General features: G+C 46.1%; 1 protein-coding gene across 2 annotated transcripts in view; it reads left to right on the top strand.

The window, feature by feature from the left end:
* The first annotated feature begins 427 nt into the window (after positions 1-427).
* Mboat2 (membrane bound O-acyltransferase domain containing 2) overlaps positions 428-27307 on the top strand; it is a 125806-nt gene continuing 98926 nt past the window's right edge. Inside the window, exon 1 of one of the 2 annotated variants that reach the window (XM_051144107.1) lies at positions 428-601. In XM_051144107.1, the coding sequence (XP_051000064.1) occupies positions 527-601 (75 nt within the window). In that variant the 5' untranslated portion in view covers positions 428-526. The remainder of the gene's footprint in view (positions 602-27307) is intronic. The other variant, XM_051144098.1, reaches the window with a different exon arrangement.

The raw sequence follows: 27307 nt of genomic DNA on the forward strand, positions 1-27307 counted from the left end.
CGTCTCTGCCAGTGAGGGGTGGGGACGGCGCCCACCATTCCTGAGAAAGGAAGTGAGCAGAGGCGGAGGCAAAAACACCCTCACACGCCCCACTAGCGAGCACGACTCCTGGTCGCCCTCGGGCGACAGCCGCGATCGCGCCGCAGCCCCTCGCCGGGGCCCTCAGTCCGGAGGAGGGGCGCGGCGAGGCTAGCGTCCTCTGATTGGCTGCAGGAGTCGGGGCGCCGCGCCGCCATTGGGCCGCGGGGCTGTCTGGCGCGGGAGTGCGCGAGGTGGGGAGGGGGCGCTGGAAGCTGCTGGAAGTCGGGCGGCCGGGCGGCGTGAGGAGGCCTCACGGGTGGGTGGGCGGGGCGCCACGCCGTGGGCGTGGTCACGAGGCTCCGCCCACGGCCCCTCCCCGCGCGGCTGCTCCGACCGCGGGCGGCCGAGGGGCGGGCGCGCCTCTGCATCCCCATCCTCGGCGCAGCTCGGCACAGAGCGAGCGGCGACTGGCCGGAGCGGGAGGGCGCAGCGCCGAGGCCCGGCCATGGCCACCACCAGCACCACGGGCTCCACCCTGTTGCAGCCCCTCAGCAACGCCGTGCAGCTGCCCATTGATCAGGTACCGGCGTCCAGGGCTTCGCGCCCTGGCCGCCCCTGCCGGCCGCGGTGCCACCCAGGCGGGAGCAGGGTGGGGGCTGGGGCCGGGGCCGCTGTGCCCGGCGCCCGGCGGGGCGGGGGCACGCGGCTGGCCTTGTCCCTTCGCCTGTCTCTCTGGCTGGTGCCTCGGTGCCCACTCAGCCTATCATCGCCGCCCCGGGCGGGGGTGGGCGCGGGCGGAGGCTCGACAACAGCCCGCTGGGGAGGGCTACACAGACGTGCGCGTGTGCATGCTGTCGCTGCCGGGTCACCGGACGCCGGACCCGGGAGTCCCTGGGCCAGTGGACCCCGGACGGTTGCGGGTTATCGGCTCTGGGACGCTGAGGATGGTCTGGGTGCTGAATGCCCAGGACACGTCGTGGATGGATGAGGTTTAAGCGGTCCTGCACTTAAGGACAGTTTACATTGAAGTGTGGCTCGACAGACTGAGAGGCAACAGTTTGGGGGAAGACAGGTTACGAAGAGAAGTCAAAGTGAGTTCATGATGCCAGCAAGGTTTCTGGTGAAAAAGTTGCAGCTGTGGATAGGAGCAGCCTTCCTGTCCCCTCACCCTTCCCTCAGAGAAGCATTTGACATTAGGGAAGACTGGCATTTAAATGAGGCCAGTTGAATTTGATTGTTTAAAGGCCTCAGGATTACTGAGAAATAAACAGTATTGGGATGGAGAAAGCAGCGCCATTTTTATTGAGCAAAGGAACTTTGGAAGTATGTCCTGAGAGAGGTCTGGGAAAGTTGTTGGCGGAGTATGGTTAGCTAGTTGGTCTAGCCTGGGGGCTGAAGGTAATTGACTTTGGAAATCGTGCTTAACATTATTTCTGATCTGGAGGTGTTTGCACTTTCCAAGTGATATGGGCTCAGTGTCCTCAGCCTGACTGACTGCTATTAATGTCTTAAGGATTTCATTTAGAACAGAGAATTCCTGCTCCTCTGGACTTAGGTTGGAGGTGACATCTGAGCTCAACACCGTGCTCACCGCTCTATGCTTTACTGTTTAAAATACACTGAATTATGTCGAAGAAGAGTTACACAGTTCTGCCCAGTTTTGGGTCGGAATTCTTTCCTTCTTTTCACTCATAACTTTCGATTAGTAGTGAAATACCTGTTCTCCCCAGAGCTTAAACAGGGTGTGGTGTGTATCCTGCTAATAGATGATCAGAGTGCCCCAAGTGAAATGATTCTGTTAATTCACAGAATTAGCCTTTGTTTATTAAGCTGATGAGAACCAAATGCTTTGGATAGTCTCAGTCCTGTGGAGGAGTCTCATCGTATTCTAAATGGAATTGTGGCACATGACCTTTAGGTGTGTGCACCTCTGACTTAAGTAGGGGGCTGCCAGCCTACTAATAAATGCAGGGCGGGATTTGTTGAAAAGATTTTCTTGCTAATAAGAAACGAGAGAGAGAGAGAGAGAGAGAGAGAGAGAGAGAGAGAGAGAGAGGGAGGGAGGGAGAGGTACCTTTTCATTCTTTTGGGGAGACAGATCATCCTGTGCCCTCACTGCCACAGCTCTATCATGCTAATATTTTTAAGTTTATATAAAGGACCATACCTTTTAAACATAATCAAATATCAACAAGTTCCTTTAACAGTCTCAGCAAGCCAGAGAAAGTTCTATGTGGAACTGAAGTAAGCAGGAGGATCGAGGGAAGGTGACCTGAGTTAAGATCTTCATCTTCTGGGATACTCTTTTAAGTTTATAGAATCCCAAATTTATATGAGCATAATGCAATTGTTTGCTCTGTGGTAAGCAAGTCTGAAGAATATTGGGTTACTATCACAATCTGTACTTTTCATAGCAATAATTATTTCTGTGAAATACCAAATAATGGACTCTTCATAATGATGCTCTTGTGGTAATTAGCATTGTAAAGTTAGACAGACATTTAAAAAATGACCCAGTCAGAAATGTTTTTATTATGTGTGAACAGTTGAATCCATGTTGAAAGAAAGCCTAAGGCTCGGCTTTGGGGGAAAAAAATGTAACTCAGATCCCATGTGATGGTGCATGCCTTTAATCCCAGCATTCTGGGAGGCAGAGGCAGATGGATCTCTGTAAATTCAAGGCCAGCCTGGTCTACAAAGTGAGTCCAGGCCAGCCAAGGCTCCACAGAGAAACCCTGTCTTAACAACAACAACAACAACAATGTAATTCAATAGAAAAAAGGACAAGTCAGGCAGTGAAGAACTTGCTAGTGCCTTCATTTGTTGGGTGCCAATTAACAGTGTTAAAAAAAATCAGGAAATTATAAAAGTGGTTGTTTTAGGAAGTAATAAAATGTGAACTTTTTACTGTTATGCTGACTCGGCACTCTTAGAACCCAAGAATTCTGCTGCTGAGGTGGCGGCAAGTAGAATTGTGTTGTCAGGCAAAGGCAGAGGGACAGCAGATCTTGCTGTAGGCTCCAGAGTGACCCTGAGGTAGCCAAAGTGGCCTTAAAGCTAAATTAAAGCGTGAAACAATGCTACTTGGGAGGTCACAAGGTTCTTTAAACTGGAAGTACTGGCCCCCAGCATCTTGTTCCCTAGGCCCCAGTTTCCAGGTGACTTTATTTTTAGTGTAATTCTGGAGGTCTGGTTAAAGGAATGTGTGCAGGATGGGATTTGAGAACGGTACCATCTTGAGGAGTTGTGCCAAAGACAAGGAGCAACTGTGTGGGCCCCAGTGAGATCAGGTGTCTGCATATTATGGGCTTCTGGTCCTTGTACGGTGCTGATGTGGGCTTTTAGACTCCACAGCAAGTAATGTCCCGGATGATCACCTATGTATTTTTTCCCCAGCATCTTACGCTATCAATTACAATTGCTTTGCCTTGCTCTGAGTTATCATGAGATTGCTTTCCAGTTGTGGCCCTCTTTGCCCTCCCTTTCTTTCTCCCTCCTTACTTCCCATGTTGCAGTGGTTACTACTCTCAAATGGGGTTAAAAAAAAAAAAAAAAAGAAAGAAACAAAAAACAAAAAAAACCCCAGGGAAGTACTCCAGGCAGAAGACTGGGTAGAGATGAGCCCTGGAGCAGCCCTCTTGACGTGGGGTCATTGTTTTATAGATGACCTGTCAAACTCTTGGAACAGGGAGAAGACAAGAGGTGGGGGCTCATGGTATTTTGAAAGGCCTGAAGGAAGGAGAAAAAGATGAGTGAGGAAGAATGGTCAGGAGTTACCAGGATTGCAAGGTCCAGCAGAAGCTAAAATGCCCAACACTTGAGAGTGTGAGACTATCCCACATAGCCTACTTCATTCAACAGGGTCCTCACACCTCTGCAAGTCAGAATTCAAACCGAATTACTTAGTTCACATACATGCTTATTTGCCCATGTGTGTGCATGCCTTTGAGTCTTTGCATAAACCATCAGTGTATTTTGTAGTTTTAATGTGGGAGAAATACTTAGACTGTTTCAGTTTTAGAACTAAACCTTTTGGCAATGAAGGTGAGAATAGAAAAGAACTGTCCAGAGTTCCAAACACTGGGATGCTGGTGATCATTGGCTGGGATAGGGAACTCAGCGTGGTGTGTGTGTGTGTGTGTGTGTGTGTGTGTGTGTGTGTGTGTGTGTGTGTGTGTGTAACAGAGAAAGAAGTGGGAAGGCGTAAGAAATCTTTGCTCTTTTTTAGTCAGTATATTGATGGACTTTTTTTTTTTTCCTGATTGTCCTTTGCCCTCACGTGGACAACTGAGTGCTGACATTGTAGGGAAGAGTTAGGTGAAGACTGTCTTTTTTTTTTTTTTTTTTTTAAATATAGTGTGTGTGTTCCTGAATACCAGGGCCTGTGTGTACAGAACAGAAGCAGCTTTTTTTTTTTTTTTTAAGATTATTTATTTATTGTTTTGTATACAGTGTTCTGCTTGCATGTACAGCTGCAGGCCAGAAGAGGGCATCAGACCACATTACAGGTGGTTGCGAGCCACCATGTGGTTGCTGGGAATTGAACTCAGCACCTCCAGAAGTGCAGTCTATGTGCTTAACCTCTGAGCCATCTCTCCAGCCCCAAAGACTGTCTAAGTCCCCCATCTGGTGTGAACTCTGATGAATCATTTCAAAGATGAAGGAAATGAAAGGAAAGCCTTCTAGGGAAACACAGTAAGAGGAGGAGAACAAGGTTTGCATGTTCTAGGCTAGGCTCAGCAGATGCAGCTCATCTGTTTACGGGTGAGCTGATCACTTTTACACTTTACACAGAGTCTTGTGTGGAAGATCCCTTCCAGTCGGGAAGGCACACGGGTTTGGAACCACCTGTCCATCAATAGTTTTAGAAATGTCGCTTTATATAAATGTTACTTCCTGTGTAAAATGTGTGTCCACCTTAGTTTAAAATCCCATGACTTTGTATTTAGGAACTGAAAAAACAAACAAACAAACAAAAAACCAGCCAGCCAAACAAAAAAACCCAATCCTAAACTTGAAGGTTAGGGGAGGGGATTTGGATTAATAATTTTAGTGATAAGGAGTTGAAGCTGCCTAAAGCTTAACCTAAAGCTAAGGAGAAGGACCATGTCTGGGAGCTTGGTTAACTGTAGTGTCCCTGTGTCCTGCCCAACCTGTGGCAGTGGCTTGGAGTTCCCTGAGTCGGGTGGGGGCCTTGCTCTGCCCACTGCTTGCTTTTGTGCCTGCTTGTTCCTTTATTGTTCTGCCTTCCTGTGTGTCTGTCTGTCTCTTTTTTGAGACAGGGTCTCTCTGTAGTCCTGGCTGCCCTGAACTCAAAATCACAGAGGTGTACCTGCCTCTGCCTCCTGATGAAAGGTGTGTGCCACCACTCTGCGTTCTCCTGTGGCTTCTTAAGTCTGAGTTCCCTCCTCTGTAAAATCAGAGTTAATAAGCACTGTGTACTCATAGATTATTGTAAAACACAGAATTGGTGTAGCAGCCTGGCTCCTATAGATGTTTGAGGCACAGTTTCTCCTTGATTATGAGACACTTACATTTTATATTAACTAACTAACTAACTAACTAATTAACTAACTAACTAAAGACAGGGTTTCTCCATGTAGCCTTGGCTGTTCTAGACTTGCTTTGTAGACTAGGCTGGCCTTAAACTCAGAGATCCACCTGCCTCTCCCTCCCGAGTTCTGGGATTAAAGGCATGCATCACCACACCCAGTGCACTTTATATTTTTATTTTAAGTACTGTATTCTCCCCTCCCCCTGGCCCCCACCCAGGACTGTATTCTTAATCTTCAGTACTTCCTTAGGTAAGGGGGCTAGGAAGCTCTGGTCAAGTTTTGTATCCACACAGTGGTTAAAATAGGGTTAAAAATCTAGTTGTAAATTTCGAGTTAAAAGTGCTTTTGCTACCTCGGTACTGCTTCAGAGTTCTTTGTGGCTGGATGATGTTCCTTCCAACAGCCCTGCCTCTCTAGGTGCACACAACCCTAGTCTCTGTTTATTAGGTCGGGTGCGGCTGACTTGAAGTACTCAAAATAGCTCACACACAGCTTTCACTTGCAGTCCGGTTTAACAGGTGGAACTCTGCCAGGATCAAATTTTATAGTATTTCTTTCAAAACAAGACACATATATGAGCCTCAGAAGAGAGATGGCTTAATGCTGTTGCGAGTGAGATAGGGGTGGAGCGCAGCCCTCCTCCAGTCACTGTCTCGAATATGGAAAAGCTGATGTGTGAGGAGAGTTAGACTTGGGATTCAGGAGGTGCTAAATCGTAGGCATCAATGACATGTCCTTCTCACTTCTCAATGTCACCAACGACGACATGTCCTTCTCACTGCTTCCCAGCGCGTCCCAGCGCGCCTACACACAGGCCGCTTGCTGATCTCATCTAATGTGACCGTTGCCGTAGTTCAAGCCTGGAGCATTGGCAGACTTCTGACACGTGCTTTCTCCCTGCTGTCGCATGTAGCCCTTGGGCTCTGGTAGGAGACAGACTGAACTAGGTAACTAGGAAGACCCACGGGCTCAGAAAGATGTGGTGGGCGTGTGGAAAGCAACAGGGAACGACATGGTTCCCAAATCTTTTGCGCTGTGTGTGCAGGGGCAAGAGGAAGGAAGGGGCAGAGCCCCAGGAGGAGAGTGGTTGAGGAGCGGGGGTGCTTGGTAAGAGGGAAGGGTTTGAGCCCTGGCTGAAGGGCGCAACCTAGAGTGTGTCTGAGGGGTGGTGGCGTTTCTCCTTTTCCTTCCATTCTTGGATCTGCTGCTAGGGTCTCCTTCAGCGGAGGGGTGATACTCTGGGGGCACAAGACAAAGCCGAGAGTAGATCTAGGGGGACACTGGGTATTACCTCAGACTGTGATGGCTAGAGCTACTTCTCAGCCCTGAAGGACACAGGAGGAGGAGCTCCTGCCAGGCGCCTTCCACACACCTCCTTGTAGTCTCTTTCTCCCCAGACATTTGGAGAGAGTAATTGATTCTTCCCTTCTCATCTTCCTGCTTCCTACTCACTCTTAAGAGCCATTGTCCTCGGGCCCTGTCTCTGGCACTAATAGACAAATCCCCTGGCAAACTTGGAAAAGTGTAGTACTCATCTGCCGCTTCCCTGTTTAACTTGTCGCAGCGTCCATGTTGCCACTGCAGCGTGTTCCACAGTGTCTCTGAGACCGTTTGTGTCAAAAACCACTTGGGATTGCTAGAAAAAAAATAGGTGTTCCCTGTCGCTTCCCAGTCCTAGAAATGAGGGCCAGGGAACATGTATTTTGACAGCTCCCTTCCAGGGTTCCCCACCCCCATCAGAGGTAGAGATCTGGGTCAAATATTTCAGGTACTTTATATTAGTAAAAGGTTATAAAAATACTGGAGAGATGACTTAGTGGCTAAGAGCACATACTGTTCCAGAGGACCCGAGGTGCGTTTCCTGCACATACATCTGGTAACTTAAAGCCTCCGGTAACTCCAGCTCCAGGGGCTCCGACATCCTCTTCTGGACTCCGTAGGTACTGGTATACATGTGCATCTATACACATGACACATACATGTACACAGACACATATGATTAAAATTTAAGGAAAAAAAAGAAAAGAAAAGAAACAGAGTTTAGGGTATAGCTTAATGGTGAACTGCTTTCCTGGTGTGCAAAAGGCTGTGGGTTTGATCCCCAGCGCTGGAGTGGCGGGGTGGGAGGAAGGTGGAGGTATTTTTAAAGTATTTAACAAAGTACATAATTCCCAATATACAGTGCAGTTTAGTAGTTTGGTAATCACAGGAATATGAAAACAAAACAAAACAAAACGAGATTTATAGTAGACTCTAGGCCATATGACCCTGTCATGGGACAGTGTGTGTATCCTCTTTCGGTCAGCCCTGTCACATTATCTCGGGCATGTATGCACTACCTCATATGTAGAAAATGCTGGAAGTCTAGAGATCTGGTGTTCTTCCTGAATGTATGGCTTGGGCCTACTGGCCTTGCAGTGGCCGTGGGAGAGGACCTACTCCATCCATCCTCACTGTGTGTTCTGAGAAGCACTGGCCTAAGGTCAGGCCTATAGCCTGGGAAGGATGGCTATTGGACGCTTTGCCCTCCACAGCACCCATGTGCCCTCCAGCTGGCCCAGGAACATTCTCTGGATCCATGTGTGTGCAAGTGGTGAGCAAATTCAATCCCCACCCGATGTTGCACAATGTACTAGTGCAATCCTGTCAGTTTTCCTTAATGTGGTTTTATTTTTCTTTTAACTCTGCTTTAATGAAGCCCCAAATCCCCTGTACCCTCCTATGTCTGGCAAACCTTTTTAGTATTTGTTTAAGCCCTGTGTCTCCCTGAGGATACCTTTGTGTCCTCTGCTATCCTTTTAGACTTCTTGTGTGTGTACTATGTCTGTGTTGGTGACACATATATACTTTAAGTATGCATGATACTTCGTCAGCAGGCTCTGAACATTTCTGGTGGACTGCTAACGTGGACCCCTTTTAGACAACTGTCTCTCATGGTCCATGTAGTCCCTCCATAATGAGGCCCATGCTGCAGAAAGTGCCCAGAGAAGAAAGACAGCTGTCACCCTGTCTACCTCTCAGCTCTGGACCTCTAACCAGTCCTCTGTGTCCTCCAGGTCTGGGTGTGCCTTGCCAGGCTCCTGGTCCTTTGGCTCAGTTTCTTGTCAAAGATGGGCTTCCTTCTAGGGGTCTTCAGTGCCCTAGTTATCCAGGGCCTCTGTAACTGACCTTATGTCTGTCCCTTTAGAATCTGCTTTGGTGGCACCTGCATCATTTAACTTGGCTTATTCTGTATGGCACTATATGTTCCTGAAGGATAGGGCTTGCTGTCTCCTGCTCTGGACCCTCCTGTGTGCAGGGAGTATGGACCAAGTGGTACCAGTGTGATGGAGACCTTAGACTAGCTGACAGTCTGATTGTGCACTGGACAAGCTGCCTATCTTTGCAAGCTTCGGTGCCTCCCTTCCCTTCCCTTCCTTTCTTTCTAAGACAGAGTCTCACTATGTAGCCCTGACTGTCCTGGAGTATGTAAACCAGGTTGTCCTCAGATTCTTATAGATCTGACTCCTTCGACCTGAATGCTGGGATTGAAGATGTTCGCTACCATGCCTGGCTCAGTTTCATTGTCTGTAATATAGGGCCCTACCTAGCAAGAGTGGGTGGGCATTGAAGATAGAAGCAAGTAAAGGCCAGAGCATGGGTATGTGCATATTATTAACTTCCCAGACTCTCTTCCAAGGGGCTTGGGAGGCCAGCTCTTATATATGACTTCAGCATAGCCCTTAGATTCTTCAGAACCCTTTCGGCCAGCCTTTAGATAAGTGTATGCCAGGTGGCATGCTAGACACGGGGGAAGCCATCCCATGCAGTGCCTGTTACACTCAGAACACCGCAGCCCTGGGGAGTTGCTGTCCTACAGGTCCCCAACTGGGCATCAGATGGGCTGGGGACTCAGTGACTGTGTTCAGGGCATTCCTAGGAATCCCAGCAACCTTCTCTGCCCTCCCCAAGGGTAGCCACACTTCCTGGCTGGAAGCTCCCCTCTGTCTCTTTGAGCTGGTGTCTGGCCTGGCTAGTGAAGTCTCAGTGGTCAGGCTTCCTGAGGGGCAGTTCAGAAAATCTGTTAGCGGGCACGGGCCTTTGTGACTGACTTTTAAATTTCCTTCCAGTACTAATTGAGGCTGAAGACAGGCAAAACACTGAAGATGAGCGATTGCAAAGTGAGCTGAAAATAACTGTAACTCTGTCGGCATTGTCAGTTAAGGGATCGGAGAAGCATTATCAACATGTTAATCCAGGGAACGGGGCAAAAGAGGCCTTCAGATCTCACAGTTGCCTTCGTGAAGAACAGAAGGCTGCGGCCAATAGCAGTGTCCTGCGCCTGTATAGACAACCCTCTAAAAGTCCTCCCTCGGGGTAATGTCGAGGTCCCCTGCAACACTTGTTCTCACCACGCCATCTAGTCCAGAGCAAGCCTAGTGTGGTCAGCAGCCGGTTGGCAGATGCTTGCAGGTCAGCCCAAAGGAACAGACTAACTGGTGCCCTTGGGGTGTGAGAAAAGTTCTGTTCAGCCTTTAGAGAGCTGCCCACCGGATTTAACGCACCTTGACCGACCCTCCTTGTCCCTGACTTTAATTTCAGAGCTACGTGTCTGCTGGGGCTCAGTAGTGACAAAGTAGAACACACCTAACTTAATACTAAATTTCAGGTTAAATGTTTCCCTACGGTGAAGTTCTAGGAGCTAACCAGTGACCGAAGATTGCCCGAGGCCAGAACCACAGCAAACTCTCGGGGCCCTGGTTGGTGGTTGGTGTCCCTGTAAGCTGACCAGGTCAAGGGATTTAATGCAATTGCTCATCCCAGTACCCACTCCCGGTTCAAAGCAAAAGCGTATGGAAAGCTTCGCATGTAGCTGGGATGAGATGCCCATCTCCACTTTTATTAATGCTTGCCTCAAAGGAATGCTGGCTTAGTGCCAAGGCCAGCTTTTCAAAGGGAATCTGGGAGTTTGAATTTTCAGTGGAAGTATGATTTAAAAAAATTTTTTTTTTGGATAAAATTTCATGTTTTCTCATTTTAAGTCCCAACATCGTATCTAGATCAGATTTAGCTAAACGACTCGTTGGAATTATGAGTTTCTATTACAGTTTATGGTGTGCGTCCACTCTGACGTGCACCGCTGTGTTCTAAGGCTTAGGAATTTTGACAAAGTGGATTAAAACTAGAGCAGGGCAAGCAGGACCTCTGGTGACTCGCAGCAACATTCGGGACTCAGCCCTCATAGTTCACTGCTGAACCCTGAGCTGACCCCAGAAGGCTTTCAGTTAAATTGTATTTGGCTGAAATGGTCACATTTCGAAAGTTATTATCCTACTGAAATGGAGGGCTGAAATTTTATGCTATTGCTATTTTTATTCATTCTACAGATCTAGGATTATAATTATTAATTATTGTCAAGACTGTCTAATGGGATAAGGCATCTGAAAGAGTCTAACTAGAAAGGAGTCAAGTAATATTTGGAAAGGCCTTGCTTGTCTTACAAGCCCTTGTCAGTAGTTCCAGTTTTTCTTGAGTGTATATTGATTTAGGGCCAGAGTGTTTTTATCACGTGGTAACTATTCAGGCTTTGGAGTTTTAAGTTTAATCTGCAGACTGCTTCACTGTTGAGAGCTGGCGTGCCTTTTAAAATACTAAGTCTGACACAGCTGTTCACATTAGCTGCATCCCCAGAATAGAAGTGACAGAGATTTTTGGTGTGTGAGTAGAGGACAGGGTAGGGAGGGACCCTTAGCTAGCATTTGGTATCTCTGGAGATAGCCAAGGGCTCCTTAGTAGAAAATGGCAGTGCTGGGGGCTGCACTGTCCATGTCCATTCTGTAATGCCGGCTAGTTTCAGCTTCTCCTTTTGTTCGTGGGAAATACACCCGAGCGGCATAATAACTTGGTACCACAGCCCTGGGCTTCAGCGAGGGGCAATGGTGATGCAGAGAATGGGGTCCTGAGTATTGCTGAGCTGTGTGTCTGCTAAGATCCTTTTCATTAATTTATTTAATCGCTTTACAGCCTGATCACAGCCCTCTCCCTCCTCTCCTCCGAGCCCCACCTCCCCTCCCCCCATTTAGATTTTTGATGTACATTGTGGGGAGGAGTCATCTTTCAAGACTCAGTTTCCTTATAAGGTACAAGAAACATAGATTAGTGGAGAAATAGGAAATTCCACATAGGTATTTGACATAGATTCTGAGTTTTACCATGCAGATCTGTAAAATGGCGTATAATTTTTGTTATTATTAATTATTTTATTTACTTATTTTTAAGAGTATGACACTGGGTGGGAGACATTTGAGTCCAATCTTTAAAAAGCCCGACTTGGGCTATCAGAACTAAAAGGTGTCAGAGAGCATTTCAACAAAGAAGAAATAGCCTGGGACGGTTCCAGAAGGCCGCTCTTGGATTTTCTCTCCCCCCTTTTTTGTATTTTGTCGAGAGCGTGAACCTCTAGAAAATGATGAGCACATTAGAGGACTGTTTCTTGTTTTATCCCCGACTCCACATTTGATAAATGCTTGACAGAGTGGTGTTAGCATGTGAAATGAAGGAGAAGGGCAGTGCCAGGTCACTTTGCTCTGGATAGATGAGTGGCACGGGCCAGCACTAAACAACGGCACAAATTTCATAGTACAAGCAGTGTGTGGCAGGGCCAGGCGTGGAAAAAGAAAAGGGCCTTTTTTCGTGTGTCTTGCTGTTAATATATCAGGAAAGATAGACTGTGATATAAATCCAAGAGCCTTGGAACTTGAGCTCAAGTAGGCTGCCTGGGCCAGAGGCCAGAGGCCAGAGGCCAGACCTCTGACCAGAGCCACCGTCCTGGCCCGTGTACATTTGGCGAGTGTTGTCTGTGCCAATGGTGGTGATTGTAGCCTGATGGGTTTGGTATTGCTTTCGATGGTGAGAATCACCGTTGGTTAGTAACGACGGCGGCAGAGGATACATTTCTTGTTTATTGAGTACTGTAGGTCAGCTCTATAAACCTGGGGTTGTAGTAAGTCCTGGACAGATACAGAGAGCAGAGGCGTGCTTAGTGTGTGAGAAAGACCAACAGATATTCACGGCGTGTGAATCGGAGTCAGAAGACAGCTGTGTTAGCGTTTGGATAAGGCTGTCTCATCAGAGACCCTGAGGGGGTGTGAGTGTGTGTGTGAGTGTGAGTGTGTATGTGTGTGTGCGCGCGCGCGCGCGCACGTGCACAGAGCACTTGTGGCATAAACAGTGTACATTGATGGCATTTCTGCTCCACCTGCTTATATAAAGCCCCCTATGTCATCTCACAGGTGTTACCAGCCAGGTTGAGGCTGGCTCATGTTAGGTGGCTGGGTTCCTCTGAGAGTCCCCTGCAGCCCTTGTTAAACAGTGGTTTTTCTATAATGGTTGGGCTAATTTACATTTCCGCCCACAGTGTGCTAGGATTCCCTTCCCCCACATCCTCACCCTTACTTGAATCTCTTTATGATGATAGCACTCTTCTTGTTGGAGTGAGGTGGTGTCTCCTGGTGCCTTTGATTTGCATTTCTCTGATGAGTGATGTCGAACATTTGTAGTAAAAAAAATTTTTTTTAATGGAACTGCAGTATCATCTAGCAGTTGTACAACTGTGTATAAATGCAGAGGAAACGGAATCTGTATGTTGAAGAAACATCTGCACTCCCATGATTATTGCAGCATTAGTCACAATAGCCTAGGAATGGAAAAACCCCAGGTGTGTGTCAACCAATACATGTAGAGAGAAAGTGTTACATATACACATAGGAATACTGTCCACATATACACACAGGAGTACTGTCTACATATACACATAAATACTGTGTATATATACACACAGGAATACTATCTACATATACACACAGGAATACTGTCTACATATACACGCAGGAGTACTGTTAGCCATAAAGAGAGTGAAACCATGTCATGAGCAACAGGATGGATGGAACTTGAGGATGTTATTTTCTGTGAAATAAGCTGGGAGTCGAAAGAAAAGGAGTGCTGTGTGAACTCACCCAGATGTGGAGTATGAAAAAGTCCACCTCAGCAGCTGAGAGTGGATGACGGCTCCCAGGGCCTGGGGTGGGGTGGAAGTGAGAGGGGCAGATCAGGGATGATCGTGAACATATGAGGATGCAGTGCGCTGAGGCACAGGAGGTAACTGGAGGTAGTGGTAATGGGCTGCCAGAGGGAGAGAGCTTTGATGTTTGCACACACAAACATGCTGTTTGCGGAGGTGATATAAGTGTGACCTAATCGAAACTGTATCCAGCCACATGCATGTGCTGAGCTGTCACATGGTACTCTGTAAGTGTGTACATTGTGGGTTTTCATGTGTCAGTTAAAAATGAAGTAGGTGGCTGGGCTGTACCATCAGGGCTTCTGATCAGAGAGGCAGAGTTGGATGGAGATGGTTAGTTGTGTCTTAAGTTTACAGGTGATGCTGTGACTTCCCAGACATTCACTGGTGGGAAAGATAGGGGTCCCTGATGTCTTAGATCACCGCACAGGCATTCACTTCCGCTCCTGGTGCTTCGCAAGGCCTTTGTCACATGGAGATGGAGTGTAGTGAGCTGAGGGTGGTTAGGAGCCATAGCCAGCTGCAGCTCTGTTACAGTGGAGCCAGCCACACCGCAGACTTGCCATACCCTGGACTGTCCCTCTCTCTCTCTCTCTCTCTCTCTCTCTCTCTGTCTCTCTCTCTACCATGTGCACGCGCGCGTGTGTCCGTGTGTAAATGTGTATGTGTATGTATAGAAAATAGATGTTTTGTTAAGGCTGAAGGATACAATTTTTTCAGAGCAGAAGTACAACTTGCAGGAACAGTGTTTGTACAGTGACACAGGCTCACTCCTTCAGCAAATATTGGCCCTGTGCTAGGCTTTTGAGTTGCAGAGAGCAGAGAAGGTGTAGGCAGGGTCTGACGATAGAGCTAATTAAAGACCAAACGCTGGGGCTAGAGAGAGAGCTCAGCGGCTAGGAGCACTTACTTTGCTTGACCTAGGTTTGATTCCCAGCACCCTTAGGCAGCTCACAGCTGTCCGTGACTCCAGTTCAGTGAGGGATTCAACCCTGTCTTCTGGCCTCTGCAGGTTCCAGGCGTGGACAAGGTCCACAAACGGGCGTGCAGCAGAACACACCCGCACACATAAATAAAACCAAACCAAACCCATTGCACCTGCATTTGGGAGCCAGCCTGTGTTTGCCATGTGAAAAACATGGGACTGGTGCCTCACTTTCTCTGTGTGCATAGAGCTATATTCTAGCAAGTGCTATGTGAGAGTCGCTGCTGCTGTCAAGCAGCCTTTTATGCAGACTGTTTGGAGACCTTTCCTTTTATGCAGACTGTTAGGAGACCTTTGGTGGGTGGTGGGCTGGCTTCTCCCTGAATGCTTCCCTGTGGGCGCCAAGCTTGTTCCCATTATTAGGGCAGCCAGTTCCATTTCTAGGTAGTTGTAGTTGCTTGCGAACTTTCTGGATAACGCCACAAGAGTCCCAGGTGAGCCCTCTTCATATTTCCTTCTAGAGAGCTGGAGGCCTCTGATTCTCATCTGCTGTAGCTGGTGTCATGGTGACTGCACTTTTAGTGGGCTGATCGTCCCGTGAGTGGACGTTTCTATGTGTGGTGGGGTGCGGTCAGCCATCTGAAAGCTTAGCGTTTGAGCACTATGTCCTCACTTGAGAATGAATTAATCACTTTGCCTCCGTTTACTAAAATGTACTAAAGAGACCAAAACTGCTGCTTTAGCACTCACTGAACATGTTCTTAAAACTAATTCTGAGGAGACATGGCCCAAAAATCTTTCCTGTAGGCTTGCTGGGCTCATATTGGAGCTAGCTCATGTGAGCGGGATATGAGGAGAGCCTTGTCTAAGACTGTTAAAAAAGAGGGGCTTGGCGGATCCCACCGGGATCCAGTGTCTCCACGCTGGTGTAAAAATGGTGTTAAAGCATCATCCAGGCAGATTGCAAAGGGTTCTTTGTCCTGAACACGCTTGGCAGAGGCCTCTATTCCTGCAGGCATTTGCTGTCTTCCTCAGACAATGGCGAGGATTCCCAAGTGCTAGAGCTCTCTCTCAGTGTTGACTATAGGCTTACTTCCACCCATGCGTGTTAGGGTCCCTGCTTCCTTAAGCCTTTCCCTGTCTTCACATTTCTTACATGGTTTTTGTTACTCATGAACTTGAGTTTTTTTTCCTCTGTGAAATTGTGATGACAGAGCCATGGGTTTATTTTTAACTCATGGGATAAGAAGAATTGACCAACAGGTTTTTTTGTTTGTTTGTTTTTGATTTAAACGAAGGACCATTTTTAATGACAAAAGAAACCAAAAATCAAAGGCAGTTCTTGAATTTCATTCAGTGCTAGCATATGAGATGGCTTCACAGATGGGAGGCTTAGAGACGGAGTTTTACGTGAAAATAACCTTGTCTCAAAAGTTCAAGGCCTTTCCTGAGGTTGTTTATGTGAGTCCTTTCTCAGTCACTTGCTTAGTAACCACAGAATTTCACTCTTGTGGAGACAAGTGGATTTGTGTTTTAAACTGGCAGCATTTGAATGGAGCAGTCACAAAGGTGATTTGCATGCCAAATTACATAATAATGATTACATATATTTAAAGCTAATATTTGTATGCCAACAATAAACATGAATGGTATGCATCGTTTATATTACTATTTTCTGATCAGAAACGATGGCAGCTCAGACCGTATAGATGATCTCTGATCTGTTTGGAAGTGGGAGTGCCTCAAGTGACTAGGAAGCAAGTCACAGCCAGAAGCATAGTGGACCTGGGCCAAGGAACAGAGCAAGCCAGACTTCTGTTCACCTGGAACCTAGAAAGTTTCATGGACTTAGGTAGTTAATGTTTTGACTCCTCTCTGAGTGTCACGCATGCTCGTTTCTGTTTCATCTAATTAACCATTACCGCTCTAGTAGGGAACTGAATTTACTTTGTATTTTTTATCTGATACAGAAAGTCACGTCTCTAATAGCTAAATAAGAAAATTTCAAAATCATCCATTATTCTTTGTCCAGAGACAATGTCACTAACTTATTAAAGGATTGTGTGTGTGCACACACCTGTGCACATGTACCATGGCACACACATAGACATCAGAGGGCAAATTTCAGGAGTTGCTCTGCCTTCCACTTTGTTGTTTCCTCTGGGCCTCTTACTCCAGGCTAGCTGGCCCACGAGCTTCTGGGTGATCCTCCTGTCTCCATCTCCTGTCCCTAGGCAGGAGTGCTGTGATTACAAGGGATGCCGTTGTGTCCGGCTTTTTTATGTGGGTTCCAAATATCAAACTCAGGTCATCAGGCACGTGTGGCAAGAAGCCATCTTGCCAGTAACTGTTAACTTTTTTTTTTTTTTTTTTTTTAAGAGAGTATGGGTGTGATTAAAGTCAGGCTTGGTGGAATATGCAGTTTTAGTGAACTTGATTTTTAATTTAACATTTGAGAGTCAGTGCTTTCTAAAAAATGTGTAGCATCCCACCCTTCAGCCCCGTGGTGTTTATTCTTGTCTGTAGTTTCAGCTGTCCTGGTCTTACAGTGAATCTCTTAGACCTTTACTGCATGTGCCTGTTTACTTTCTCAGGAAGAGGGTTCTTGAACTTGAAGCAACATGGAAAATCACTAATTAAAAAAAACCAAAACAACAACAACAAAAACAAAACTTATCTTACATTTAACTTTTTAGTTTTAGTTTAGCATTTTCGATGTTTTCACTTCTGGGGTGTCCATGCTCCTGCCCTGTAGACAGTGTCCTGCTTTAGGACTGGACTGGCCAACTTGTGTGGCCAGAGGTGGTGCTTTCCCCGCTGCCTGGGACTTGGTGGCCGCTTGGGAAGACTGGGGACTTGCTTTATCATGCTGTGTCACACCTCTTCTTTCTGCCTTGGCTGAGAGGGAGCCTCAGGCTACACTCTCTCTTTCTGTCCCTGTTCACTTTCCGTAGTATGTTCCCGAGGAGTGAGCCATGAGTCTGCCTCTGCAGATATTTGACAGATGTCTGGATTAAGTGTAGTTTTATGATAATGATATTTTAAATTTTGCAAAAATGAGACTGAATGAATTTTAGGCCTCCAAACTATTGACAATTGTATGAGCATAAAAGCAAACAACCCGAAGCATGCTGTTACTTAGAGGCAGTTCTTACAGTTTCGTCATTACGCTCAAACCATTCACAGTGCCTGTTCCGAAGCTCATTCTGGGATCTCACTCCAGATTAATTCAGGTTTGAAGGAACTGCACTTACCACGAAGGAACAATGTGTTGTGACTGGCTGGTGCTCTTCAGGGATGCTGGGAGCTGCCACCTGCCGCCACTGCTGTTGGTGCTGTGTGCTTGCTTGGCCTAAGTTACTGTAACTAGGTACCATTAACTGCACAGACACTGACATCTGGCCTCTGTCTTCTTTTAGTAAGTCCCACGTCCTGTTGCTGAGGAACAGGAACAATTCTGCTCTTCTTTGATTTCTGAACTGTGCATGAGGGAGTGGCCTGTCACTTTGGGAATTGTGTTGTAAAGAAGTGAGGTTAAGGCTGGGCATAGTTTAGTCCTTGCCTTGCAGGTGTGAGGACCAGAGTTTGACCCCCCCCCCCCCGCCCCTAGAACTCATACAAGAACAGCTAATCACTGCAGGGTACACTTGGGAGGTAGAGACATTCTTGGGACTCATGGGCTAACATGCACACCCATTCTTACTGGCTATTACATAAACAGATACATGCTTACTGGCTCACACACAGACATATACACACACATGCTTACTGGCTCACACACACATGCTTATTGGCTCACACACATACATATATATGCACACACATGTGTATACACACGAATATACACACACATACATGTGCACACATGCTTACTGGCTAACACACATGTACATACATACACACATATACACATATATGCACTCACACACACATACACATAGACGCACATGCACAGCTGAAGATAAACATTTAGTGCAAATAATACTATGTTGTTGTTTTTTTTTTTCTTCCCCATAATGTAGCTTCTGTCTAGAGATCCTGCATTTACATAGAATCTTGTGTCTTGGCCTTATTTACATATTTTTCTACAGATAGGTCTGGTACATGGAACAGTTGTGGATTATGACCCTGGTGAGATGACTTACTTTAGGTTTTATTTCTTACAGCTAGCCAAATAGAAGTGAACAGCAAGTGTCTTGTTTTAGCATTAGCTTCCGTGTTAAGTGAATACATTATCAACATTGAGATCACATTTTTATCTTTGAGAGACAGTGGGTTCAAGTGTTATATAAATCAGAAGCTTGCAGCAAGCTACTTAATAGTGCTCAAAAGTGTAGAAGCCTCGGTTCTCGTGGTGTGACAGACATGGAGACGCTGCAAGGTTGGGGTTAGAGTTCTAGAAATATTGTCTTTTGACAGTTTCAGAGTTAAGTCAGAGAGACAGGCATGGTTCCCCCCTCCCCCCTGACGGAACGGTGTGCAGAGATTGTTGCCACAGAATGACCCTTGGCTCACCCACCACATGGCAGGTGGGGCACCTGTGGCCTTCCTCAGAGAAGGACCACAGCTTCTGTAGAAGGCTGAAGTAAGCACCGCATGTTGTGGAATACAGAGACAGCCCAGTCGGTGAAGCCACCCCTCGTGGGCAGTGAGGAGGCAGAAGCGCCCAGAGGCTCCAGAAGCAAGACATGGAAGAGAGATTTAAGTGAAACTTGGGGCATAGGGGACAGTGTATTCTTGCAAACAAGCAGAGCTCAGAGTAAGGGTTTAGGAAGATCCCTGGACAAAGGGTGTGGAATGGAGTGGGTGCGGGCCTATCTTAGCTGGGGTAATCATGCTGGCTCCTAGTGTAGGTCCCTACCCTTAGAGCATTAGACCAGACTGTAATATTACTTTATTACTCTTTACAGTGCAAGGAAATGGGCTGTTCATTACCTTGTGAACCCACAGCACTAGACTAGCTTGTATTGGCTTGATGGAAAATAATCGATAACAATAACCATTATTAGTAATAAAGGCTTTTAACAGTGACAGGTAAAATAGTTCTTGATGAATCAAAAAAAAAAAAAAAACAAAAAAAAACAACCTCAGTCAAACAAATCACATCCTGACTATTTCCTTTGCTCTGTGTTTTATTGTTTCTTTTTTTAAAGTCTTTTTTCAAGACTTATTTATTTATTATTTATACAGTGTTCTGTATGCACACCAGAAGAGGGCACCAGATCTCATTATAGATGGTTGTGAGCCACCATGTGGTTGCTGGGAATTGAACTCAGGACCTTTGGAAGAGCAGCCAGTGCTCTTATCCTCTGAGCCATCTCTCCAGCCCTGATATTGTGTTTCTTTTTATTAGCAAGTAGGGATAAAGAAGTTGGAGTGTGGCTGAGTGATGGGCACTTTTACACATTTTAATAGTCGAGGTCACTTTCTAACTATAAAGTAACAGCAACGTAGAGACCTTATTGTAGTAGTAGGCGTAGCGGAACTCTGCTTGGAGGGCTCATCCTATGAAGAGTGCGTAAGTGTTGGTGGGCAGTGACTCTACCTGTGTCCACATAGAACTGAGAAGTCTGCAGGGTCCCCGTGAGCCACAGCCTCCCTGACACACAGACACTGGCTCTTTGCCTGCCAGTGCTCTGCTAGGAATCCATGTGTGAACCTTGTCATCCGTAGCTTCGAATCAGTTCTGTAATTTGTGTAATTTGTGTCTTTGCTTAGTGACAGGTGAAGGTGGGCCTATGCCATTATGGATGATGTTGCCGCTTAGATCTTGATAGACAGGTGACAGTCACAGATTGGGTCCCCGGCCAATACAAGGTTGCTTCAGTCTTCTGATTCCAGAATAAGCAGTCATGTGAGGCTTTAAAAGAATTGTTTCTGACCCTATTATAAATGAATCACATTTATATAGTGCTTCAGTTATTTTTATGTTGCTGTGATAAAACTCCGCTACCAAGTCAACTTACAGAAGAAAGTTTATTTGGGTGTAGCGTTAGAGTCCGTGATCGGGGAGCCAAACCGCGGCAGCAGGGGCAGGAGGCAGAGGAACACTGGAACTGGTAGCGTCTTTAAAGCTCTCAAAGCCCACCTCCAGTACCGTATTTCCTTCAGCAACACCACACTCCCTAACCCCCCCCCCCAAACAGTACTGATAGTTGGGGATCAGCTACTCAAATACCTTAGACCTTCCTGTGTGTCCAACTTCCTAATGCTGCAACCCTTTAATACAGTTCCTTGGGTTGTGGTGACCCACCAATGATAAGATTTGGTTTTGCTACCCATAACTGTAATTGTGCTACTGTTAGGAATCATTATTAAATATTTTTGAAGATACAGGCTTGAGAAAGGGGTCGTGACCCACAGGTCGAGAATCCCTGCTAGAGACTATGCGTGACATGTAGCTCATCTGAGTGCCCTCTGTGGAAATGGGAATAAAGGGCGGAGCTGGATTGTTGGGTTCGGGCTTTATAAGCTACTTATTCTGGGCCTACATGCATGCAGGCTAAACACCGATATGCATAAAGTAAAAAATACACTATTAAAAAAACTGACAGAGCCTGAGGAGGTGGCTGAGTGGATAAAATGATTGCCATGCCAGTGTGGGGTATGGAGCCAGATCCTTAGCACTGGTGTAAATGAAAAGGCAGGGATGGCGGCTCGGGGTCCCTGAAGCAAACTGGCTAGCTAGACTAGTTGAATTGGTGTGCTCTGGTTCCAAGTGAGAGATGGCTTCAATGTGTAAGGTGAATAGTGATCTAGGAAGTCATTCACCATTGACCTCTGGTCTCCATATATTGGCATAATGAATGCCTGTACAAATGTGAAAACACACACACACACAGAATGCCTGTGCAAATGTGAAAACACACACACACACACGCGCGCGCGCGCACACTCACCCTGCTAAACAAAACCCCTGATCATTAGCTGGACATGGTGTCACATACTTGTAATCTCAGCACTTAGGAGGCTGAGGCAAGAATGTGGAGAGTTCGGTGCCGACTCGTACAGCATAGTAAGAGCCTGTACCCAGCCACACAGGAGCCTAAGCAGACCAACCATAGCTTCAGTATCTGCCCGGGCAATGTCCTGAGCCCATACTGCAAAGTTAAAAGCAAAAATCCTGGGAAGCTAGCTTGGCCAGTGTAATCTGGTGTCCATGAGACCCTGGATTGAATGATTGAATCCCTAATACAACTCCCCACACTGAGTTAGAGGTGGGGAGAGGAAGAGGAGACAATTAATATTGGCGACCATTAGAAAAAATGGACTGCCTTCAGAGCCTGGGGCCCGCAGAGCCTTCTGCCTCAGCTGGTATTAGCCATGTGCACCCCTATCCATGCCCAGTTTGGCATATATGATTTTAATGGTCATTGTTTCTTTCTTGAGAGAAATTCCCAAAGACCTAGTGTAGGCAGGAAAACAGATTTTAAAACTTTTTCCTGTATGTTTGTGCTTGAAATGTGTTGTTAAATTTTTGCTTAAAAAAAAAGTTTCATTACAAAAATTCACAATTCTTGCCCCTGGTAGAAGTTTGGAAAGTATGTTGCTAGCTTAAATTGTAATGTTTTAACCCTTAGGGGTAGCATTTCTTTTTTCAGAATTTACTTTTCCCACCCTGCGAGATTTGGGTCATTATTTTGGAAACTTCTGTCTGTGGTGAGGCATGGCCGCCTCCTGTGCCTCTACTCACCATGCTAACCAAGTTTATCATCTCTCTTTTTTAAAGGTGTATTTTTATTTTAAAGTATGTGTAGCTGTGCGTTTCTGTGCACAGGAGTTCAGGTGCCCGTGGAGGACAGGAGAGGCATGTGATCCCTGGGCAGCAGTAGTGCTGGGTGGTTGTGAGTGGCCTGATGTGGGTGCTGGGAGGTGAGCTGGGGTCCTCTATCAATGCGGCCCGTACACGTGACCCTTGAGCCATCTTTCCAGCTCCAAAGGTCAGCATTTCATGACTCCGGCACCATCCTTCTTGGTTAGACTTTTTCAAAAGGATTTACTTATTATTTTATGTGCATGAGTGTTTACATGTATGCATGATGTATCACATGCATGCCTGTTGCACCACCATCACCACCCCCGCCCCCCCCCCCAAAAAAAGCTGGAAGTGAGTATCAGATCCCTGGAGCTGGAGTTATAAGTGTTTGAGAACCACCACGTGTGTGCTGTGGTCCTCTGCAGCAAGCGTTCTTAACCACTGAGCCATCTCTCTTGGTCAAGCACATATCCAAATATCTTCTTAGGAGTAGGTATGAGGAAATTAAACTCTCAATCATTTCCAGGTTATTTGGAAATACTTTCATAGAATTTTGGGTTGAGAAGAATGTTCCCTTAAGACACAAGACTTCATGCTATTAGTTTACAGCATTGTGATGAGGACCATGATGCCAGTTTAGTTCTCTGTGTAGGTGATCCCTTCTCTTTCCCGAAGATTCCTTAGGTCTTCTCGTTGTCTGGTTCTCGTTACCCCACATTATTGTATCTGTGTGGTACTTGATAAATTCAGTCCAAGACTCACATTCTTCAGTGCTGGGCACTCCCTGCAGTTATTTCTTGGAGGGTGAGGAGGGCTCCTCTCCTGACCTCATCCCTCCCCAAACTTGTTCCTCTGGAATCTTCCTTAGGTACTGGACTTTGTGCTCAGTTTCTAGCTCTATTGTTCCTAAACTCTTTTTACCCAAGCCCTTGGGAGAGTTTCCCCAAATGTAGTTTACAACCTGATGTGGTTAGTAGATTTCCCCCCAAAATAGTGTTATCAGTTTCCTACTTGTATATACTCTTCTAGAACCTTCCTACTATGTCCTGTTGAGCTGGATTTTATTGACTTCCCATTTCCCTACCCCCATCCCGGTGGACAGCTTAATAACTGCCAAAAGTAGAAGAATATTACTAGAAGTGATGGTGTGTGATCTTATCAGCCTTCCTCTGTGTCTGTGTGGTATCTCTGTTTCTCTTTTTCTTAGAATGTCTGTTCTTGGAACCCAGACACCATATTGTGAGGAAGCCCAAGTCACATAGGGAGGCTTCCTGTAGCTGATTCCCCAGCTAAGGTCTGGGATGTCAGCTACCATTAACCATTATACATGTGAGTGAATGAGCCTTTAGACAAATTCCAGTTCGTGGCTGATGCCAGTTAGAGCACTGATGAGCTATCCCTGCTGAATTCTGTCCAAATGGAAGATTTAAGAGCAAAAGAAATGCTACTGTTTACCCACTAAGTTGTAGGATGATTTTTATGCCACCATAGTGACACACTTTAACACTATTTATTCAAGTTGAATTTATAGATGGCATATTACACAGAGCTTATATGCAATTTTGATCAATAAACATGGTAGAGCAGAGAGAGCCCAGTACAGAGCAATAGATGAGTTGAAAGAGATGGTCATAGTTTGCTTATAACCTAAATATCATAGGAAGACATTGTTGTTTTTTTAAACAATATATTTACTTTAGGATAATTAAAATTTATAGAAAGCTGAATTCTCATAGACCCATAACTTTTTTTTCAACACGTTACACCAAAGTAGCCCCTTATCAACACTTATAGCTTTTCTTTCTTTCTTTCTTTCTTTCTTTCTTTCTTTCTTTCTTTCTTTCTTTTTCCTTCCTTCCTTCCTTCTTCTTTCTTTTTTCCTTCTTTCTTCTTCTTCTTTCTCTTCTTCCTTCTTCCTTCCTTCCTTCCTTCCTTCCTTCCTTCCTCCCTTCCTTCCTTCATTCCTTTTCCTTCCTTTCTTTCTTTGGTTTGGTTTTTCCAGACTTGGTTTCTCTGTGTAGCCTTGGCTGTCCTAGACTCACTCTGTAGACCAGGCTGGCCTCGAATTCACAGAGACCCACCTGCCTCTGCCTCTGCCTCTGCCTCTGCGTCTGCCTCCCTGAGTGCCGGGATTACAAGTGTGTGCCACTACTGCTTAGCCACTGATGGCTTTTTAAACTAAAATCGGCAATTTGCTTGCATGTTATGAGGTGCCATGACATAACACCATATATCACACGGTTTGAATGCATATTCTTGTATTACCTGAAGTGGACGTCTGAGACTAGGTTACCAACATGGTTTGGTTCTGGTGAAGGATTTCTTCCTGACTTGCAGATAGTGCCTCCCACTTTTTTTTTTTTTTTTTTTTTTTACCTGCCCACTTGGCCTTTCCTAAGTGTGTTCTCACTGAGAGTGCACGTTTGCTGATCGATTCCCTCATCTTTTAGATGGGTTGCAGTATAACCCAAGCTGGTCTCAAGCTTACTGTGTTGCTGGAGATGATCTTGAACTTCTGAGCCCGCTGTTAGGGATGCACCAGAGTTTATAGTGGACGTTGACGCCCGGGCTTTGTACATGCTTTGCATGTCCTCTACTCTCTAGTCACACCCCAGGTTCTCTATATAAGGACGGATTACCTTCAGATACCATTACACTGGAAGCTGGAGCTTCAACCCATGACTTTCACTTGGCATGAGTCCTTTGCAGATCTCCATATTGCAGTCATGTTGCCTTATGCACCGTTAGTCCTACGACAGTTTCTCAGGCTCCTGCTGTTTCGATGGACTTGACAACATTTTGTAGACCGCCTCTCACGTGGTGTCTGTCTAATGCTTTTCTCATGATTAGTCTGGGCTCCTAGGTGACTGGGGAGAGGACCTCAGGGATAGAGTGTCACTTTGATCTGTCATGTGGATTTATTCTGTGCCATCACTCATGGCTGATGTTGGCTTTGATCACCTGGCTGAGGAAGTCTGTCAGATTTCCCCACCGGGAACTTTCTCTTTGTTCCCAGTTCTTATGAAGTTACTCTGAGCAGCCCATGGATAGGTTAGACCACTGAATGTCCACGCCCTCTGCCTTACTATTGTATTTTGAGTTATTTCATCTTTTGTTGGTTTATTTGCTTGTTTGAGACATGTCTCGTGTCCTTGAATTCTTGATCCTCCTGCCTCCAGCTTTTAAGTGTTAGTGTCTTTTTTTTTTTTTTTAAATAAAAATTGTGTTGGTGGAGGCTAGGGAGATGAATCAGAGGTTAAAAGCACCCATTGCCGAGGGACCTGGATTCAGTTGCCAGCTATCACATGGTGGCTCACAACCATCTGTAACTGTAGTTCTTGGAGATCCAACATCTCTGCTGGCCTCTATTGGCACTGCATGCATGTGGTGCACACACATATATGCAATCCAGTAAAACACTCATGCACATAACGATAACTAAAATAATTTGTTATTGTTGTTGGGGCTGGCCACATAGGTCAGTGGTTAAGAGCATTTACTGTTCTTGGCAGAGGACCCAAGTTCTGGTCCATTGGCAGCTTACAAGTACCTGAAACACCAGTTTCAGAAGATACAGTGCCCTATTCTGGCCCTTGCAGGCATTGGTACACATGCACACTCACACAACTTTACACACATATACACGAAAGAATATATATATATATATATATATATATATATATATATATATATATATAGAGAGAGAGAGAGAGAGAGAGAGAGAGAGTGTGTGAGTGTGCGTATGGTAAGAGTGCAATTGGGGAGAGCAGCTGGGGTGTGGCTGCAGTCATCTAGGCTACATGAGAAGTGACCTTACTAGAGATACACTTGAAGATCGAGCTGGTGTGACTTACCGATGGACTGGACATGGGAAAAGGCAGAATCAAGGGTGCCACTTGAGCGTCCGTTTCTCAGCCTGAGCGGCCCAGCTGCTGGCGGAACGGAGCTGAAGGGCTGAGTGGCTCTGGAGCGTGGGAAGGAGTCGATGTGAAAGCTTTCCCCTTTGGCTGTTTTTAAGTTTCAGATGCATGTTACCCTTTGAAGTAGAAATGCTGTGCCACCATTGAAGATGTGAGCCCAAGGTCAGGGTATATGGCAGGGCTCCAGATTAAATTTAGGGGTTACACATTTTATCTGTAAATAAATCCATTGAGCTTTCAGAGAAAGAATTCGTTTTCACAGAGTAAAGAATTTGTGCTAATTTGATCAGCATCACGAGAGAGACTAAAATCTAACAATTTTTTCCCCCTTATGAGAACAGTGCAAATAAAAATAAGAAAAAAATGTGGGTAATCTTTGGGTCAGCATTGGTGGCCTCCCTGACTACAAGTCCAGCTAGTAGGCTCAGCACAGCAGAGGGACATTTAGAATCTAATGAAGATGTCTTGAAGCTGTTGGGAAAAGAGATTTCACTTTTTATTTAAGGAAGTGTGCACACACATTTTTGAGCGTCAGAGATGGCTAGTGTCACAGGTCATCACGTTTTCTCTCTCCTAGAGGAAAGCAATAGGAGCGGGAAGCTTCTCAGCAAGCGCGTCACGCTGGGTAAAAGTGGCCCTTTGCTCCTCTTTCTGCTCTTCTGTGCTCCATTTCGCTCTTTCTTCTCTGACCTCCCCCCGCCCCCCCCACCCCGGGAACTGCTAGCTGTCTTTGATTTCCTGAGGCTTTCTTTGTGTAGCCCTAGCTGTCCTGGAACTCACTCTGTAGACCAGGCTGGCCTCAAATTCAGAGATCCGCCCGCCTCTGCCTCCTGAGTGCTAGGGTTAAAGACGTGCACACCCTGCTCCCCCCCCCCCCCCCCCCCCCCCCCCCCGCGCCCAGCTGGTATCTGTCTTGATACCTCACATCTTGATAACGAAAATGGGAGACTATAAGATTAATAGTGCTTGGCTTTGTAATAGAAATTAGGAAGACGCTTGGCTACTGTGCAAAAACTATAACCACTGATAACTTTAACTTGCCATAGAGGCTGACTTTTACTGTTTGGAAAA

Source organism: Acomys russatus, chromosome 1 (genome assembly GCF_903995435.1).
Source record: "Acomys russatus chromosome 1, mAcoRus1.1, whole genome shotgun sequence".
In the NCBI taxonomy this organism is placed as follows: Eukaryota; Metazoa; Chordata; class Mammalia; order Rodentia; family Muridae; genus Acomys; species Acomys russatus.